Below are 17,800 nucleotides of genomic sequence, written 5' to 3' on the forward strand. Positions count from 1 at the left end.
ACACATGAGTTTCAGACTTCATACCCTTCAGAAAATTTGTACTAATGCAAAACCTGTTACTCTATTAACTTTCTACATTTGTAAGACCAACATTTAAAAAGTGTCCCTATTTTTGGGCCATTGTCCCACTTTTATTTATGGCTTTGTCCCTAATTCTTGCTCTAAGAGTTTGAGAAGTATAAATGGAGGACATGGGATACAGGGCAGACTCAATGAGTTTGCATTTCATGATTTGAAGATTCAAAAGAATTTCTAGCAAACAAGGAAGTCAATTTGGATCATACAGCCTGGCCCATATGATTCTCGATTTTAGCCCAATATGATCTAGGGTTACTATGACATTTCTGGTACAGCTAACTGGCCAAAGTAGAGTATTTTGACAATTTGACATAAGACCCAAATGGGGAGTAGCCTGGAGTTTAGGAATTTTAAACTGGATCATTCAATCCATCCATCCATCTATCCATCCATACTTTTTCTAAAATACATACCTGATGTCTTCCACTATGTTAAGTTGATTTTGTTTTGGCCACTTTCAAATAACCCAACTGTAAATGAAGGAATTGCCTTTGTGTGATTGTAAGGCAGTGTAAACCTAAGACAAGGATAGTTGGCATATGATGTGTCCAAGGATGTGACACCTGCCAGCAAGAGACAAAAAAACAACTGTCCTACCATTTAAAAAGAAAGATATGTCTGGCTATCATAAATGGCAATGCCAAAAGAAACAGTGTGGCAGTGTCATTTCTAAAATTAATAGAACGAAGGTGAAGAAGGAACCTAATGTGAAAACTGAGATCCTGACAGATGTCGAGACACTAAGCAACATCTATGAAACCTTGAAGGCAAACAGACATCATTCAACATGATTCTGGATGGATATACATACTACGTGGGGAGGATAAAATAACACAAAGCATTGACGTTGATTGCAGAATAGATATGCAAGGTGCAGATTACATGTGATAACACTGTTAGCATCATCAGGGAGCAAATGTATCAATGTATCTTGACTCCCTATTGAAGCCAAGTTGCTAGTTATACAGGCAGCATGGCTCCAGAGATAATGAAACATGTACTGCTATAACACTGATTGCATCAGTTAATACTGAGGGTATAGCAAAAGGAGATGACTTCTCTGCAGTATATTCCCTAAGATGATCGACAGAGAACAGCATGTTTAAGCTGATGAAAAATATACAGGTAGTCAAACTGACAATACTTCTCAACCTCTTAGTGCAATAAATCTGGACAAAGCCTAAAATAATGGGGGGGGGGCAAAGACCCCAAAATACAGATTTTTAATATTGCTATTAGAAACATTGACATTTGCTAGAATAACAAGGATTGTGTTAGCATGTATTTTCTAAAGGCTATGAAGTTTGAAACTCAAATGTGTGTCATTATTTAAGGACTTCATTCCTCACTGTCTTGCCAAAAGAACTCACAAATTCTATGAGGAATAGACAAATAATATGAGGCACATGCATTATGATATAAACAAAACATATACCTTTTTCTAGAAAAAAAAGGACATTATGTGTTAATGTAGTTTAGGCTTGTTAAAGCTATTATATCTCAATAGGTATGACTTTCTTGCTCATGAGCAGCTTGTCTTCCTTTAAAAAAGCATTTAAAACTTGCTGCTAGTGTTCATTTCAGTGAAGACTGACCCATTCTGACAACCTGAGCTGCTAACCTACAAAAGTTATGCTACAACTGTGGCTTAAGCTCTGTTGTAAAACAACTATTTACTGTTTATCTTTAACTGATTGCAGTTAGAGAACTGTCTTGATGTTGGCTAGATAAACATAAAACCTGGACATTGTTTTCTTCTGTTTTGGTGGCTAGCCCCTCCACTGTGCTCCTCACCCTACCCCCCCATTTCTATCCAACCCCATATCATTACATTTATATAATCATAGCAACTCCCATTAACATCCATCATCCAATCAGCAATAAACTCATCCAGTGTCAATGCCAAGTAAAATTTATCATACTTAACTTGCCCATAAACTACATCTTCAAATGTCCCTCACCACACAGCACTATCTCCCACTCCAGTACCATACTCCTTCATCTTATCCTAATTTTACTACTAATCCTACTGCCGAATCCTACTACTTTCACACCGCATATCATCATTACAAACGAATTCAGTTGTGCTTACCAATCTGAAATGCTCTCTTCACTACAGTTTTATATCCCCATCTCTATATAACTACAAAATAACTAACTTCAAAAGATTACTACACCTTAAATTACAAAACAATAAATATAAAGACATTGCATTTACTTTTAATCCTTCTCTTCTCAGTACTTGCATCATAAAATAATATGTAGTTGCATTCAAAATCAAGGTCACATGCTATCCACAGACCTATATCCCCACTTTACTCCTATATCTCTGTGGAGATATACACCCAAACCCTGGGCCACTTGATCATCACATCCCTCTATCAGCAAATAATTTAACCACTAATAACTCTAGTATCAAGCTCTGTGTATAGTCTCAAACTGAAAATGGTCAAGCCTATTCACCATTAAATTCAAGTACCATAGAGGTAAAGGTGCTGTTGAAATAAAGATGGAGATAAAGTAGTCCTTTGAAGAACTGTTTGACCAGATAGTGTTGGCTCACAACCCTACAGCGACAAATTACTCACTTTCAAAAGATTTATTTATTTATTTATTTATTAAGATATTATTTAGAAGATGTACTATGGAAAACGGACTTTTGGTTTTTGAAGGAAACAATGTCAGCCACATCATGTATCCTTGTTTCATTTAGAACTATATTTTATTAAGTGGCCACTGTGTTAATGATGGAACTGCTACACATGGCAAATGATTAAAATGAAGTGCATTTCATGGTAATTTATTTACCACAGAAAGTGAAAAACTTGGGCTAGGTTCAGGAAAAAAGAAAAAAAAACTTATGCTTAGCAACAAGGAGTAGTTGCAACTAAGAGTAAAGTAATATAGTAATATTGCAGATTTTGATTCACAGAACTGCTAACACAAGCAGTTTGTGAGTAAATACAATCTGTTTGCACTCAGCAAATCCCAGTGGACATGCATGTGATCTAAAAAAGAATTCATCAAAGCCGAGCCACAGGCAGGGAGCCTGTGGTATAATATTTGTATGGCACAATACACAACACACTGGTGCAATTTTGTGCATTACGTATACAACAAAGAAATCTGTTCTGTTGTTTTAGCTGCTTTGGATAACTACAAACAATATTTAATGTGCTTTTGGTCTCTGAAACATTTGTATACATTTTTACATACCTAGCCTTTGGATGAGCAGATCAGTGAAAACTGATATGCCTTTCTCCTAACTTCAGTGAAATATCAGGTTACCACTGACATTGGCTCACAGAGAATGGGTAACTACTCAAGTGATTTTGTGACAATACAGCTTACACATGAACTTACTCAATTTATCTTGCATGAAGGATTTATTCTGGGCCCTCTTTCAGAATTGCTGGATTTACATGGCAGTGGCACTGAAGCTCAGTGGACTCTAATTTGTCTCTTTAATGCAAAGCCTCTGAACTCCAACTTTTGCTGCATTTCTAGAACTTCATAAACTACTCTGAAAGTGAGAAGTCCAGGGGAAAATGACTGTCCTATGAATAAAATGTTAAACACAATGTTATATTATGAGAAAACTAAATACGGTTTAGGATCCAAACAGAGGTACACAAGATTCCATTTTTTAGTATGTAATTCAAAGATTATTTAACAGGGTTTCAGAAGGTCTGAACTGTAGAGAACACTGAGAGAAACTGCATTCAGATAAAAAGAAAAATATTTAATTCCACATGCAAATCAATGCCCAACTATGTCAGTGTTACATACCAGGTGAAAATGCTTTGTTGTTTTATCATGTGAGAAAGCTGCCATTTCTGTTGTCTATCAAGATAAAAAAATACCTGTCTAAGAGGCTCAGAAGCAGATGAAATGCACAGAGGAAGTGAAGTGGTAGCCAGATTGTTAGAAGAGCAGGAGGAAACAACTGCAGAGTGTACATGGGAAAGGCATACTGCAGGCACAGAATTCTGTAGAGAACAGAGGAGAACAGAATTATAATTATAACGAGCAAAATGCTAAACAGGACTAAGTAAATATTTGAGTCAAAAGAATCCTATAAAAACAGCCCAGACTCACAAACTTGGATATGTCTCAATAACAGTATTAAATTTATTATATTAAGCGTTTAAGTACAGTAAATCCTATTTACAACAATCTTATTAATGCAAGTAGCTCATTATGGCACACACTGTTTTGTTTTTGAGGATAGCTTTTTAGTTGCAAGTGCAATGAATGCATTTTATTCTTTTCTGTGCAAGAATGCATAATAGAGTCTTGTTAAACTACTTAATTTGTAAGTCTGCAAACATAGAGAAACAAGAAAGAACCAATTAATTGATGGTCTCATTGCATGCTAGGCTGTTTTACACATTTACTTGTACTTGCTACAGAACCCAAAACAAGCTAGTTTTGCTAATATTCTACTGCAATTGTTAACAGAATAGCTTATGTTTAGTTTCATGTATATAGCTACATATAGCAAAATCAAATTCTTCTTTAACAAAAAAAAAAAAAAAATGCCAAAAAAGCCAAGAGGTAGCAACCCAACACAACATAAAGAGTATTCACACCTGTTGTTTGGAAGAAGTTGTATCTGCAAATTTGGAAGCAAGGATCGCTGCTCTGTCTTTAATACTCTTTTTCTGAAATGTTCTAGCTTCTAAAATTTGAGCTCTCTTCTTTAATGGGTCATCAAAGAAACAAGAAGACAGACAAAAATGTTTTAGGTACATTTTTTTTACAGAAAGTAAGTTTAGAGGTTTCAGCTTGAGGCAGTAGGCACTGCTTTCATTATGCATTCCACCAAGATGATGAAAATAGAATCAAAGAAAGTATTCTTTTTACAGAAAATAATTCTAAAAGTCTTATTTTTAAGGCTTCCCTTATGTTTCCCTTATGCTTTAACAGAAAGATGATGAAAAATGTCATTGCAGAAAATATTCATATACTGTATTTTTTTTTAAATTATAACTACTTTGTTTTAATTATTTTTTTTATCACTAGTGTAAATTATAGCATGCAGGTTTTTGGGAACCTCCGTGCAACTTCTTCTACCTTCAGAAGTCCTCATGCCCACTGCCTGTGAGTCACCTGAAATCTTAATAACTTGAAACAGTCATCGACAGCTGATCAAGCAATGTGGTACACAGGTCTTAATGCCCCAGAATGGAATAGGACTTCTCGTAATGTTGGGGAGAATACTAAAATATAATCTAACATGCACATATTTAGGTTGTAAACCAGATGTTTCTATCATGCTATGTATGTACCATTTCTGGGATTAGTGCAGGTTCCACTATTAGGTAGTCCCAAAGCAGATTTTCTACCTCCCCTCCTCCAAAATGGGAGAGGAGCCCAATAACTACTGAATGCAATCATGCCAATATTTATCATGTTGTTAGTAAAATAATCACCACTATTTATCAGACATCTCTACACCAGCAGGCTGGTTATTCAGATACTCTATGACAACTAATTGAATTACAATTCTGAAAAGTAAGGAATAACCGTCTCACCTGTTCAAGTTTGTCTTCAAGCCTCTGCAGGCGCTGAAGAATGCCTGTAGCTGCTATCACAGAAGAACGAGCAGATGTGAAATGGTCTGCACTTTCACTCTGCGGGTGATTTTGATCTTTTTCCCTACTTTTTGATTGTCTTGACCTGTAGTCAGTTGAATTCATTAAATGCTTCGGCTGTCTGACCAAATAGTCAGTACTAACAACTGCCTGAAACTAGGAAAAACTGACATTTAACCACACAATACTAAACTAAACATCTGAATTAAATATATTGGATGCTTTTTAAGTTATTTTGGCAAAAGTCGTTACTTTCATTGACAAGCGGCATATTTCCTGATAGAGATAAGATTCTTATACACAACTTCACCATAACCTAGTAATTCAGATGCAGATCAAACATGTCATAAACATAAATGACATCCATATATATATATATATATATATATATATATATATATATATATATATATATGTATAGTAGAACTCTATATCTTTAACAATATCTCAGTCACAAAAAACACAGACTATATTCCAAGTAGCCAATACAAGTTAAATGAAACTAGTAATCCAAGTGGAACACCTGAAGATATACAAAACCAATAAATCCAAGTACTTCAGTTGTTTTCCAAGGTCAGTAAAGGCCACATCTTATAATTATTGAACACTTTTATTGTATAAAACGCACACTAAAGGCATAAAGTATACTATGCAACATTTTCTAAGCTACAAGTGGAATGCAGCCTCTATCATTTCAGCACTTCCTAGCGGAAGATATAGAAGTTTTTATCAACTTGGAGTCTGTCTATGGAATTCAGAAACTTTACTTTGCATGAAACATGTCTGTCTACCTAAGCATGTTTGTCCCACATACTGTGCCATTATCCATTTTAACAAATGTGTTATTACTGCTACTGGATGACACATATTTTGTGCTATTTCTTTGTTTTCTGCAGATCACAATCTAAATTGATTTGCAGATGTTTCTGAAGTACCAACATGGATAAACTAGTCAGATTACAACAGAAAAGTACTGCTCAGTATGTAGCCTGTGTTTTATGACTCCTTTGTAGGGTATTTGGTTTTCAAACTGCCCTAATGACTGCACTGTTATATTTTATCAGTATTCACTTTTTTATAAGCTCTAATGCAAAATGTTGACCCACGTATTTTTTTCTTGATGTTCACTAGTTGTTACTGTTCCCCCCAAAGGGCAAATTAAAAAGAAAATTTGTGAGCCATCATGGGCTTTACACATGGGAAACTAAGATCTTATGGATCCTAAGCTAAACAGGGCCAAATACTGAGTTGAAGCTCTCTGTGTTAATCTCTAGTATACCAGATAGCTCAAATGTATAAAATGCTTACAGAACATTTAGATGCCACTGAAACTGATGTCATGAGAGTACTGTGTACAAACTGCATAACAACAGGTTGCAGAAAAATAAATATATACGGTACAACAAATCATTTCCAGCTCTTCATATTAAGTAGATATGCACAAGCCAATGCCTTATAAAAAAGGAAGTCTTGCAAAATCTCAGAGAAAAAATGAGACTAAACATCCATTTATTTAAACAGCTCTATCACACTCAGATCTTTAGTTTTAAAACCTGCACAGTTTTACATTCTTTGAGAAATGAGTCATTGTTTTTAAAATCACTCTGTAAACTAATCACCTTTCACAACCATACCTGTCTTTTTGGAGGATTTGGAGAAGGAATTACTTCCTTTGGTCTAGCAAAGCGTGGGTGAAGAGTTGTATCAGAATTTGTAAGCTGTAATTCCATTGAATTTGAAGACTCTGCCAGCTTTTTATAATCATTGTGTACAGTGAAGGATAGGCAAAATGGATGAAACATAAGGCAAAAAGCAGAAAGAGAAAAGAAAGAAAAGATAGAAACAGAATAGTTGCTTTAATATTATTTCAATGCAAATTATCTACATGGAGTAAACATACAAATTTCAGTTCAATACACAAAAAAAGTTAGTATCACTGCTGTATGAGTCAGTGTGCAGCTATTTAAGTTTTTATAATGCTGTGCTTGTGAGATCAACCTAACATACGCTTCCAAAGAGCTCATGGTTTTTATACTAATGGTGTAGGTTTAAACAGTGGCCTGACAACCAGAATGAATTTGAAGAGGGTGGGGAATGAGTGTGATAGTACTCTTCTTTCAGTCACAGGGTCACAGGGTCAGAGTAGCTGTATTGCCAGCCACACCAGTTAAGACCAAGGGATGCATCAGTAGGCAACAGCTGTACCATGATGCCAACAGGGCATCATCTTTGCATGGACAACTCCAGTGGGAGGGGTCAACAGCAGATGAAAATATGTGCACAAAGTAACTGCTACCTAACTTTTATCTCTCAGACAGGAATAAATAAAAATGAACTGCGGCATATGGATTTTACTTGTGTTAGGATGGGGGATGTGAGTCAAAATAATGAAAAGTAAATGCAAAACAGTATGTCTGTTGCATTAATAAATTATAAGGAAGGAAGCAAGGCCAAAATATTAAGAAAAAAAATAAAAACATGAAGCAAGCGCTGATGATAAATGAGACTAGAACCTCTTCAGTTCTGCCAAAATATAGCTGCTACTAGCGCTGGAAAAAAAGGACCAAAAAATACAGAAGAGTGCTTATTGAACATCACTCTTCTTTTTTAAATATGTTATTTTTGCAGGAAGGCCAAACTTCTCATACTCCCTGAACTTATGTATACCAACTCCAGGATCTCAATACTTCAGAGAAAAAGGAATAGTCTAATAAATGGCAGGCTCAGACTTGGTATATGTCATTCGGTCTCCACATTCTGTGACTCAGCATTCCAAATTCCAACACTGCAAACAATCGGCACAGTTTAGAAAAGAGAAAGAAGGAACTAATTAATAATGAACAAAGGAGGCAATTTCTGTGCTTCTTCTAAAACATGTACTTTCCTGTGTAAGGAAAGGCATAAATGGTGGAGTGAATGTTGGCTTATTAATACTTCATTAGAAATCAAAAAGTTTCTTTAACATAGAGAGACACATTCTGATGACATAATTCCATTCAGAAACACTGAACCAATATGGATGCCTGTCCTAATGACAAAAATGTAAGACTTTTTTCATAATTTCAGTAAAAAATAGGTTGTATGTACCATGCAATTGTTCTAATCATGCAAAATTATACTTTCATCTCCATGCACTCCCATACAAATACGTATTGTGCACCTATACTTACATGTTCTGTGATGCTTTGTTATAAACAGAACAGTGAGGCATTATTCACACACCTATGTGTCCACCTCTGACTGACTTTTTTAACAAGTTCAGTGCCATGCAAACAATAGCAAGACTATCTTGCAATCAAGAGCCCTTTTTAAGTCCAGTTTGAATCAGCCTGTAATACGTTAAAAAGGGCAGATCAGAACACTTCCCATGCTCTTTTTATACAGTCACATCACAAATAATTTGAATATTTGAGCTGTTTGGTTAGATGATATATACCTACATCAACTTTATTACAAGCTGACATAAATACAAACTTGCAGTGTTATAAGATAGTACTGCATTTTATTTTTTGTTTATTTGTTTAATTGAATATTGTGTTAAAGATAGCACTGCAGTCTATTTTTCTCTTTATTTATTTGCTTCACTGAATATTGTGATCTCTCTGTCTCTCTGCAGTTAGTTTCCTGCCTGCCCTCCCTGTTCTTGTTGTGGTATTAATCTTGGTGGCTTTGGAATTGGCCACCCCTCCTGTAAATTTGTGATTGAACACTCCTCTGGGTCCATCTCATTGCTCACTCAACAGAGTAGAGTGAGATCATATTTTGATTTCAGACACTCCTACCAGTCCCATCTGTTCAGCTCTATCCCAGTCTAGTGTCATTAGCTCATTCTGCCTAACACAGAGAGAACATTTGAGTAGGCCAACCCACTTAGGCCCTTAACCTTGAATTATCTTCTTTTTCTCCTTTCTCCCTTTCCACTTTACTTTGTGTTCTGACTGAGTGTGCTTCTCAGCTGGCAAGTATATTTTTTGGCACTTTTTAACTGTTCGGAGTTGAATTAAACAATAATTGAATTCAGTTCAGAATGCAGTTTGAATAAACTGCTTTAATATTGCTACACACTCAAGTGTGTTAGCTTGTACTGCACTTGAATTGTTTTTAGTGCTGTTTAGCTGTTTTTCTGTAACAATAAAAACAAATTCTAAGCTTATTTCCTGCCTTTCTTGTAGCTTTTCAAGTCCAGATACAGACTTGCTATATACATGACTGTTTGTAAACTTCTGAGCCCCCCAAGCCTTTCTCTGTTGGAGGGAAGATTTCTAGCTTATCAGTGGTAATGGTAAGCACTAAGTAGCCTATCTAGCACAAGAGTGGTTTCTGGCCCAGAAACTGTAGTTTATTGGTCGTTTGGGCAGTTTCTCCATCTCTTTCAACTTTCTGGCCTAAAAGCCTGCATTTGTGCTTGGTTCCCACCTTTCCTGTAACTAGTCTAGTCCAGATACAGTTTTGCTGCATCCAGGGCTGTTTGTAAGCTTCTCAGCCCCCCACCCCCAAGCCTTTCTGTGTTGAGAGAAGCCTTCTAGCTTATCAGTGGGAGTGCTAAGCACTAAATAACCTATCTACCACAAGAGGAGTGGTTTCTGGCCCAGAAATTGTAGTTTATTGGCTGTTTCAGCACTTTTTTCCATCTCCTTCAACTTTCTGGTCTAAAAGACCACATTTGCACTTTTCCCACCTTTTCTGTAACTAGTCTACTCCAGATATAGATTTGCTGTATCCAGGACTGTTAGTAAGCTTCTGAGCCCCCCAATCCCTTCTGTGTTGGAGGGAAACCTTCTAGCTTATCAGTGGGAGTGGTAAGCACTAGGTAGCCGATCTACCACAAGAGGAGTGGTTTCTGGCCCAGAATTTGTAGTTTATTGGCTGTTTGGGCAGTTTTTCCATCTCTTTCAACTTTCTGTCCTAAAAGCCCACATTTGTGCTTGTTTCCCACCTTTCCTGTAACTAGTCTAGTCCAGATACAGTTTTGCTGCATCCAGGACTGTTTGTAAACTTCTCAGCCCCCCCCAAGCCTTTCTGTGTTGAGGGAAGCCTTCTAGCTTATCAGTGGGAGTGGTAAGCACTAGGTAGCCTATCTACCACAAGAGGAGTGGTTTCTGGCCCTGAAATTGTAGTTTATAGGTCGTTTGAGCACTTTTTCCAGCTCCTTCAACTTTCTGGTTTAAAAGCCCACATTTCACTTGTTTCCCACCTTTCCTATAACTAGTCTAGTCCAGATATAGATTTGCTGTATCCAAGACTGTTTGTAAGCTTCTGAGCCCCCAAGCCTCTCTGTGTTGGAGGGAAGCTTTCTAGCTTATCAGTGGGAGTGGTAAGCACTAAATAACCTATCTACCACAAGAGGAGTGGTTTCTGGCCCAGAAATTTTAGTTTATTGGCTGTTTCAGCACTTTTTTCCATCTCCTTCAACTTTCTGGTCTAAAAGCCCACATTTGCGCTTTTTCCACCTTTTCTGTAACTAGTCTACTCCAGATACAGATCTGCTGTATTCAGGACTGTTTGTAAGCTTCTGAGCCCCCAATCCTTTCTGTGTTGGAGGGAAGCCTTCTAGCTTATCAGTGGGAGTGGTAAGCACTAGGTAGCCGATCTACCACAAGAAGAGTGGTTTCTGGCCCAGAATTTGTAGTTTATTGGTCGTTTGGGCAGTTTTTCCATCTCTTTCAACTTTCTGTTTTAAAAGCCCGCATTGCGTTTATTTCCTGCCTTTCCTGTAACTAGTCTTGTCCAGATACAGATTTGCCGTATCCAGGACTGTATGTAAACTTCTTAGAGGCGCCAAAGTCTGCTCTTCAGTTTTCCCTTATATCTGCTAGTTCTCTCCTCTCCTGCACTTTTACTAGCTTATTAATCTATCACTTTACCATACGAGAATTCTTGTAGCAATTATTGTAGCACACAAAAGTGCTATCAGCACTAAACTTTCTACAAGGAAACAGCTCCAGTACTTATTATTAATGCCCACCCCTCCAGGCATGTGTAAAGGTCAATTCCCTGTGCTTTCTCCTGCTAACCTGGTGAACTTGGGCATCCTGAGGCAATGTAGCAACTGCCTCATGTACACCCTCTCCTCTTACCTACCAACACTCAGACTTGTGGGAGATACGCTTATATATCCAAATTGGAAGCCACTCACTCTCCAGCCAAGACCGAAATAGCTGGTCAAGAGGAGAAGGTCAACACTTGTATCACACCACATGGAACACAAAGCCCTCCAGAACACACACCAACACTGCCTTCACATAAAAACACAAACCACACACCCACCTTCGCGTAGGCTCTCATTAAAAAGCTACCCAAACAGCAGAGGCCTACAAGGCACAAATGCACTCAACCATCATAACACAACAGTAATCATGAGACACATAACTTTCCTAAATAGTGTGCCACTCAACCAAAGCCCCTAAGGCAAAATAGCATGCCCAGCACACTAGTCATATGTGACTCGATAGTGAGGCACACTGATGAGCCACTCACTAGGTTGAATAAGGAGAAAGTAACAGCCAGCTGCCTGTCAGGTGCCAGAATCCACCATAAAATTCACGTACTAAGGTCCCTCAACAACAGGTACAAATATGACTCTGGCATTGTACATGTGGGTGTAAATGACCTGAGACGTACCTCCCTGGACTACATGAAAAGAGACATGGAGGAGCTCTCAGATTATGTAGCCCAGGCGGGTACAACCCTAGCCCTGAGCTGCATCCTACCATCACCCAGAATGATACCACAGCACAAGGAGAAAATTATTGATTTCAACAACTGGCTACATTTCTAGTGTCATTCTAAGGGGATCCAGTATCTGTCTGCCTGGGATGACGATTGACAGACCTCGATGCTTTGCCAGAGATGGCCTGCATCTGTCACCCCTGCGCTCCCAGATACTGGTCACTATAGTGCCTTTTTTAGGTGGTGTTCCAAAGACCACATTACCACTGTAATAATTACAAACAAATGCAATGGCTCAAGTAGTAGTATCTCAAAAAGCACTTGCTCGAAGCACTCCTTGAAATGGACAACATCGACATTTGTGCTGTAACAGAGACCTGGTTCAAGGCAGAAGAAAGCACCCCTGCACTACCACGCTATAACTCATTCCACACCTTTCGGCCAGAGAACCTGGATCGAAGCTCCAAAGGTGACGGTGTTTCCATTTTTATAAAGGATGCATACACCTCCAGACTGGTAGCCCAACATAACGCATATGAGATACTTCAGGTGCAGCTAACATTGGGTAAGACAGCGATTTAGGTCATAGCCAGTTATAGGTCCCCAACCGTGTCCCAAGACACTCACTCCATGTTGTTAAGCACCCTGGAGAATATTAGGGTCCAACCTAGCACATTAATACTGGGTGACTTCAACTACCCCTCCATTAACTGGGAAAACTACTCATGTACCAATACACTTGCCCAACGTTTCCTGGAATTCATTAGTTCCAATGCCCTGCACCAGCTCATTCTTACCCCCCACTAGAGGTAGGAACATCCTTGACCTGGTCATAACTAACATGGGCGACCATTGCTCTACACCAATAGTCAACTCCTCCCTGGTTAGATCAGACCACAAACTAATCACCTTGGAAATCCATAACCACCATGAAAAATTTCTCCAAAGCTAATTTTGGGCTCCTAAGAACAGAGGTAGCTAACTTCATGGCACCCATGCAAATGGAGAATAGTTGCATGACTGCCAAACCATACATCAATGCACTATACGAACACATACACAAATGCATGGCTCTCACCATACCCAAGAGAACCAAGACGTCTCCTCCTAAAAAAGGAAAGCCAATTTGGTGGTCCCCTGCCATAAACAAACTCTACAACAGAAGGGGGAAACTGATGTGGAATAAGGTGAAGTCCCAAGACTGGAAAAACTTCCTTATCAGCCTCAACAAAAGGTTGAGATCCCTCATCAAATCTTCTAAATCTAGCTATGAAAACAAAACTGCAGCAGATAGTAAAAACAAGCACAAGGCCTTCTATAGTTACATAAAGAACCTCCACGGCAATACCCAGATTTGCTCTGAACTAAAGCACAATAGTACCTCCTATATCGAGCCAACAGATGTTGCCAATATACTGGCTGACAGATTCAGTGCCAACTTTACCCCTCTCTACTCCCCCCAAAGGACCAATCACAATACCAGTAGATTGCCAGGCACGCAGTTTTACTGATGCACAGGCTAAAATACCACTGTCCAAGGCCAAGAATACAGCTTCTATGGGACCTGACAATATCCCTGACTGTGTTTTACATGAACTACAGAGTGAACTGGTACCTCACCGTGTGCCATGTTCAAACACAGCCTCACCTCAGGCTTTGTCCCTACCAAATGGTGCACTGCTACAGTCATCCCTCTCCACAAAGGAGGAGTGACTACAGACCCTGGGAACTATCGCACCATTAGCCTGACAAGTCTGATATGCAAAGCTATGGAATGCATCACCATGGACCTAATAAACAAGGATATAGGGAATCTCCGAACTTTGGATCCCACACAATTTGGTTTTCTGAAGGGTAGATCATGCCTGCTCAACTTGGTCGACTTCTCTGAGTCAGTCATCAGAGCTGTGGATGAATGCAAGGTGGTTCATACAGCCTACCTTGACCTGGCCAAGGCCTTTGATACTATTTCCCACTCAGGAATCATAGAAAAACTCACTAAGCTGGGCATCAACCCCTATATCACTAGGTGGGTTGCAAACTGGCTCACAGATAGAACTCACAGTGTGAAAGTAGCTGACTCCAAGTCAGACTGCCGACCTGTCACGAGTGGAGTCCCACAGGGATCGGTCCTGCGTCATCTTGTGTTTGGTATCTACTTCTTAGGAGTCCAGTCCAACACAAAGGGACTCTGGCTGACAACGTTCGCAGATGATTGCAAGTTGGGAGCCATTATTAACTCCCCAAGTGATGCTAATATCCTACAGAAAGGCCTCATGAAGACCAATAACTGGTATCAGAACAATGGCCTTAAGCACAATGGCAAACAAATGTGTCATCATGGTAGTCCACTGAACACAGAAGGCGTTATAAGAGATCTGGGAACACAGGTTGACAGCGACCTCTCTTTTGACAACCACACTGCCACTGTGATCAGAAAGTCCTTTTATATGGCACATCTCATTACTAAGGGTTTTGCATCCAGAAAGAAAGAGGTCATTGTCTCCCTCTACTCTACCCTCATTAGGTCAATCATTGAGTACAATGCCCCAGTTGGCATGTACCTCACTAGACACCTGCAACAACTGGAGAGGCCGCAAAAGTATCTCACAAACAGGATCCTAGGCCTAAACACTTGTCCTATATGAACAGACTCAAAAAGCTCCAACTATTCTCTGTCTCATATCACCTACTTAGAGGTGATCTCTGCTTGACTTACAAAGCCATGTCTGACCCAGCTCTGTTAGAAATGCTACATCTAAAGAAATCCCAATCCCTCCGCACCACATGTTCCAGAGACCTCAACCTCATTACCACAATCAACAGAATGTGCTGGAGGGACAGGTTTATAACCCAGAGACTGTCCATGCCAGGGAAAAGACTTCCCATTCATGTCAAATAGAGCACCTCACTTGCCCTCTTCAAGAGAAATCTTGATGAGTGGATGGGAAATAGAAAATTCATCCTGGGATCACTCCAGTGGCTCTACTCAACAGAGGCACTGGAAACTAAGGTTGGGTGGCACGATGCCAAGGTAATCCTATGGGCTAGACTTGTAAAGGCTCCAGGGCCATTAGCCTAGTACACACCAATGAACCTATGAGGTCGATAAATAAGTAAAAGCAACTTCAGAGTGCACAAAAATGCATCAGGTATGCTTGAAAAAATAATTAAATCCATTTTAACAGAAAGCTACAACAGACCTTATAAATGTATTTTTTATAACTAGCAGGTGTGTCACAGTAATACACAACACACAAATTATTACAGTCATTGTTTAAACAGTTTAAGATTCATTCTTTTTTCAGCAACTTGAAGAACAAAAATTTATGTAGATAGAATTACTAACACAGACTATAACCTGTAGTATTATTATGTTTCTGTTGTAGAAAACTGATTATATTTTTGTTTTATTTTGTTATTAAGGATGGTCCTTTCAGTTTTCTCACAGCTGCAGCCTGCCATATATGACTTCACAGGCATGAAGTATGACAACAGAAAGAGCATACATCTGCTGTATGTAAAGATCTTCAGTAGTATACAAGAAGGTGTATTTCTGTTCTATATGCAGCTGTAGTATATCCCTATCTCCTGTCAAGATATACTGTCAACTAGATATTGCCAGTAAACAGTCATAATTGAGCATTGTCTAGATGTCATGCTATAGTGCTGGAACCAGGACATAAGTTAATAAACATCTTCACTTCTGCAGAAATGAGAATAGTTACCCTGAACATTTTGTTACTATGTGGCCAGTACGTTTAATGATATCATTTTGAAGGTATGGGCATACAGGAAAAAAATGGACAGATAAAAGAAAATAAAACATAAACATAAAGATGCAAACACACACACACACACACACACACACACACACACACACACATACACACACAAACATCAACATTATTTTACAGAATAAATTGCAGTTTTACTTTAACAATGTAAATATATTACATGCCTTTAGCTGTGAAGGACTGTTAAGGTACTATGAGTACTACTTTCTTAGTTGAAGAAGACAGCCAAAGTTTCATCCAGGCCTGAAAAATACTTAACTATGGTAAGGCCAAGCTAACATGACAAGAGTAATCCATAATCCTTTACATTGATTTTAACACCATTAAACTGCAGAGGGTTCAAACACCAAGGCAGCTATACTTCAGCAAATTGTTCCAAATCTTCATATGTTGCATTTACTGACATGCACAGATCAGAGACATTGTGTCTATATCTGAACATGCCAACTCATCTTTCTGGCTTTCAGACTATATCCAACTATATTTTCTCTCAAAAACATTTTACCAGTGGAAAGAATTTATACGCAAACCATCATCCCCTGTCATTAATATTTAGAACTACAATGCCATTAGATGCTTCTCAGCATTTGAACTGACTTGCACAGTCATATTTAATCCAGAGATGTTCAGATTTAACACACACTGACCTGTCTCCGGACTGATGAGATTGGAGCATTTTCTTCAAATTTTGCCAGCAGCTGTGTTGCCATTGACTTTACTTTGTTCTGGTTGATAACTTCTTTAGTTTCACCACATTCACTCCCAGAACTAGCACTCTGATTGGAAAAGCTTGTAGGCTAGAAAGATCAAAACAATTTACATTATAAATATTACAACAGTGAGCATTTCTAACATCTGTACTATTTTAGTACCTAACTTGTAAGAACATAAAGGAAAATAATCAATGAGGTAACATTTATTCTGGCACTTTTTCCATTAATCAAGCAAATAAAATATGTAAACTACAGCAAAAAGGATCTAAAGAAAGGATATCTAAACAGAGATGCTCTAACACAACTGATCTAAACACAGATCATCTAAAAATCGTAAGTCAAAAAGCATAAAAAAAAAACAGAAACAGATATTTTTTCACATAATTTTTATTGATTTGTATAAATACAGGTACAACAAAACTATTAAAAAATGAAAATAAACCTAGAAACAGATACTTTTGAAGGGGGGAAGCACGCCTGCACCCCCTATGTGAGGGGCTTCACCCATCATACCCATCAACTTAGAAACAGCAACTCTATAGTCGCATTATACTGGAAATGCACCACTGGCTCAGACAGTACAACACACTGTGATAAAGCTGCTACTGTAGGAAAACCATAGCAGTGATCAAAAAATCATAAACTTTCCTTATTATCAGAGTTATAACTGACATGATGTACGAGAGACTAGCATTAGGTCACTTTTTAGACCACTTGTGATTAGATAAAGTGATAGACCCTTTCAGTGAAACACATATCTATCTATCTATCTATCTATCTATATATATATATATATATATATATATATATATATATATATATATATATAGGTTCATAGGTAGGCATTAGGCTATTGGCCCTAGGGCTTACTTATACAAGCCTAGCCAAAAAGGTACCCTGGCTTTTGCCACTCAAGAAAATTATTTTCCTGTGCCCCTGTCGAGCA

At 38.3% G+C, this 17,800-nt stretch overlaps 1 protein-coding gene across 10 annotated transcripts in view; it reads right to left on the reverse strand.

The window, feature by feature from the left end:
* LOC122815864 (F-actin-monooxygenase MICAL2-like) overlaps nt 1-17,800 on the reverse strand; it is a gene marked incomplete at its 3' end in the record, with an annotated part of 2,588,394 nt that overhangs the window by 940,462 nt on the left and 1,630,132 nt on the right. For 7 of the 10 annotated variants that reach the window (XM_044088682.1, XM_044088687.1, XM_044088689.1 and 4 more), the window contains 5 exon segments: nt 3,942-4,067; nt 4,671-4,778; nt 5,616-5,831; nt 7,310-7,426; nt 16,789-16,938. In XM_044088682.1, coding sequence (XP_043944617.1) covers nt 3,942-4,067; nt 4,671-4,778; nt 5,616-5,831; nt 7,310-7,426; nt 16,789-16,938 — 717 coding nt within the window. 10 annotated transcript variants of the gene reach the window in all.

This window comes from Protopterus annectens, chromosome 11.part0, assembly GCF_019279795.1.
Source record: "Protopterus annectens isolate FY-2018-M chromosome 11.part0, PAN1.0, whole genome shotgun sequence".
NCBI classification, from domain to species: Eukaryota; Metazoa; Chordata; order Ceratodontiformes; family Protopteridae; genus Protopterus; species Protopterus annectens.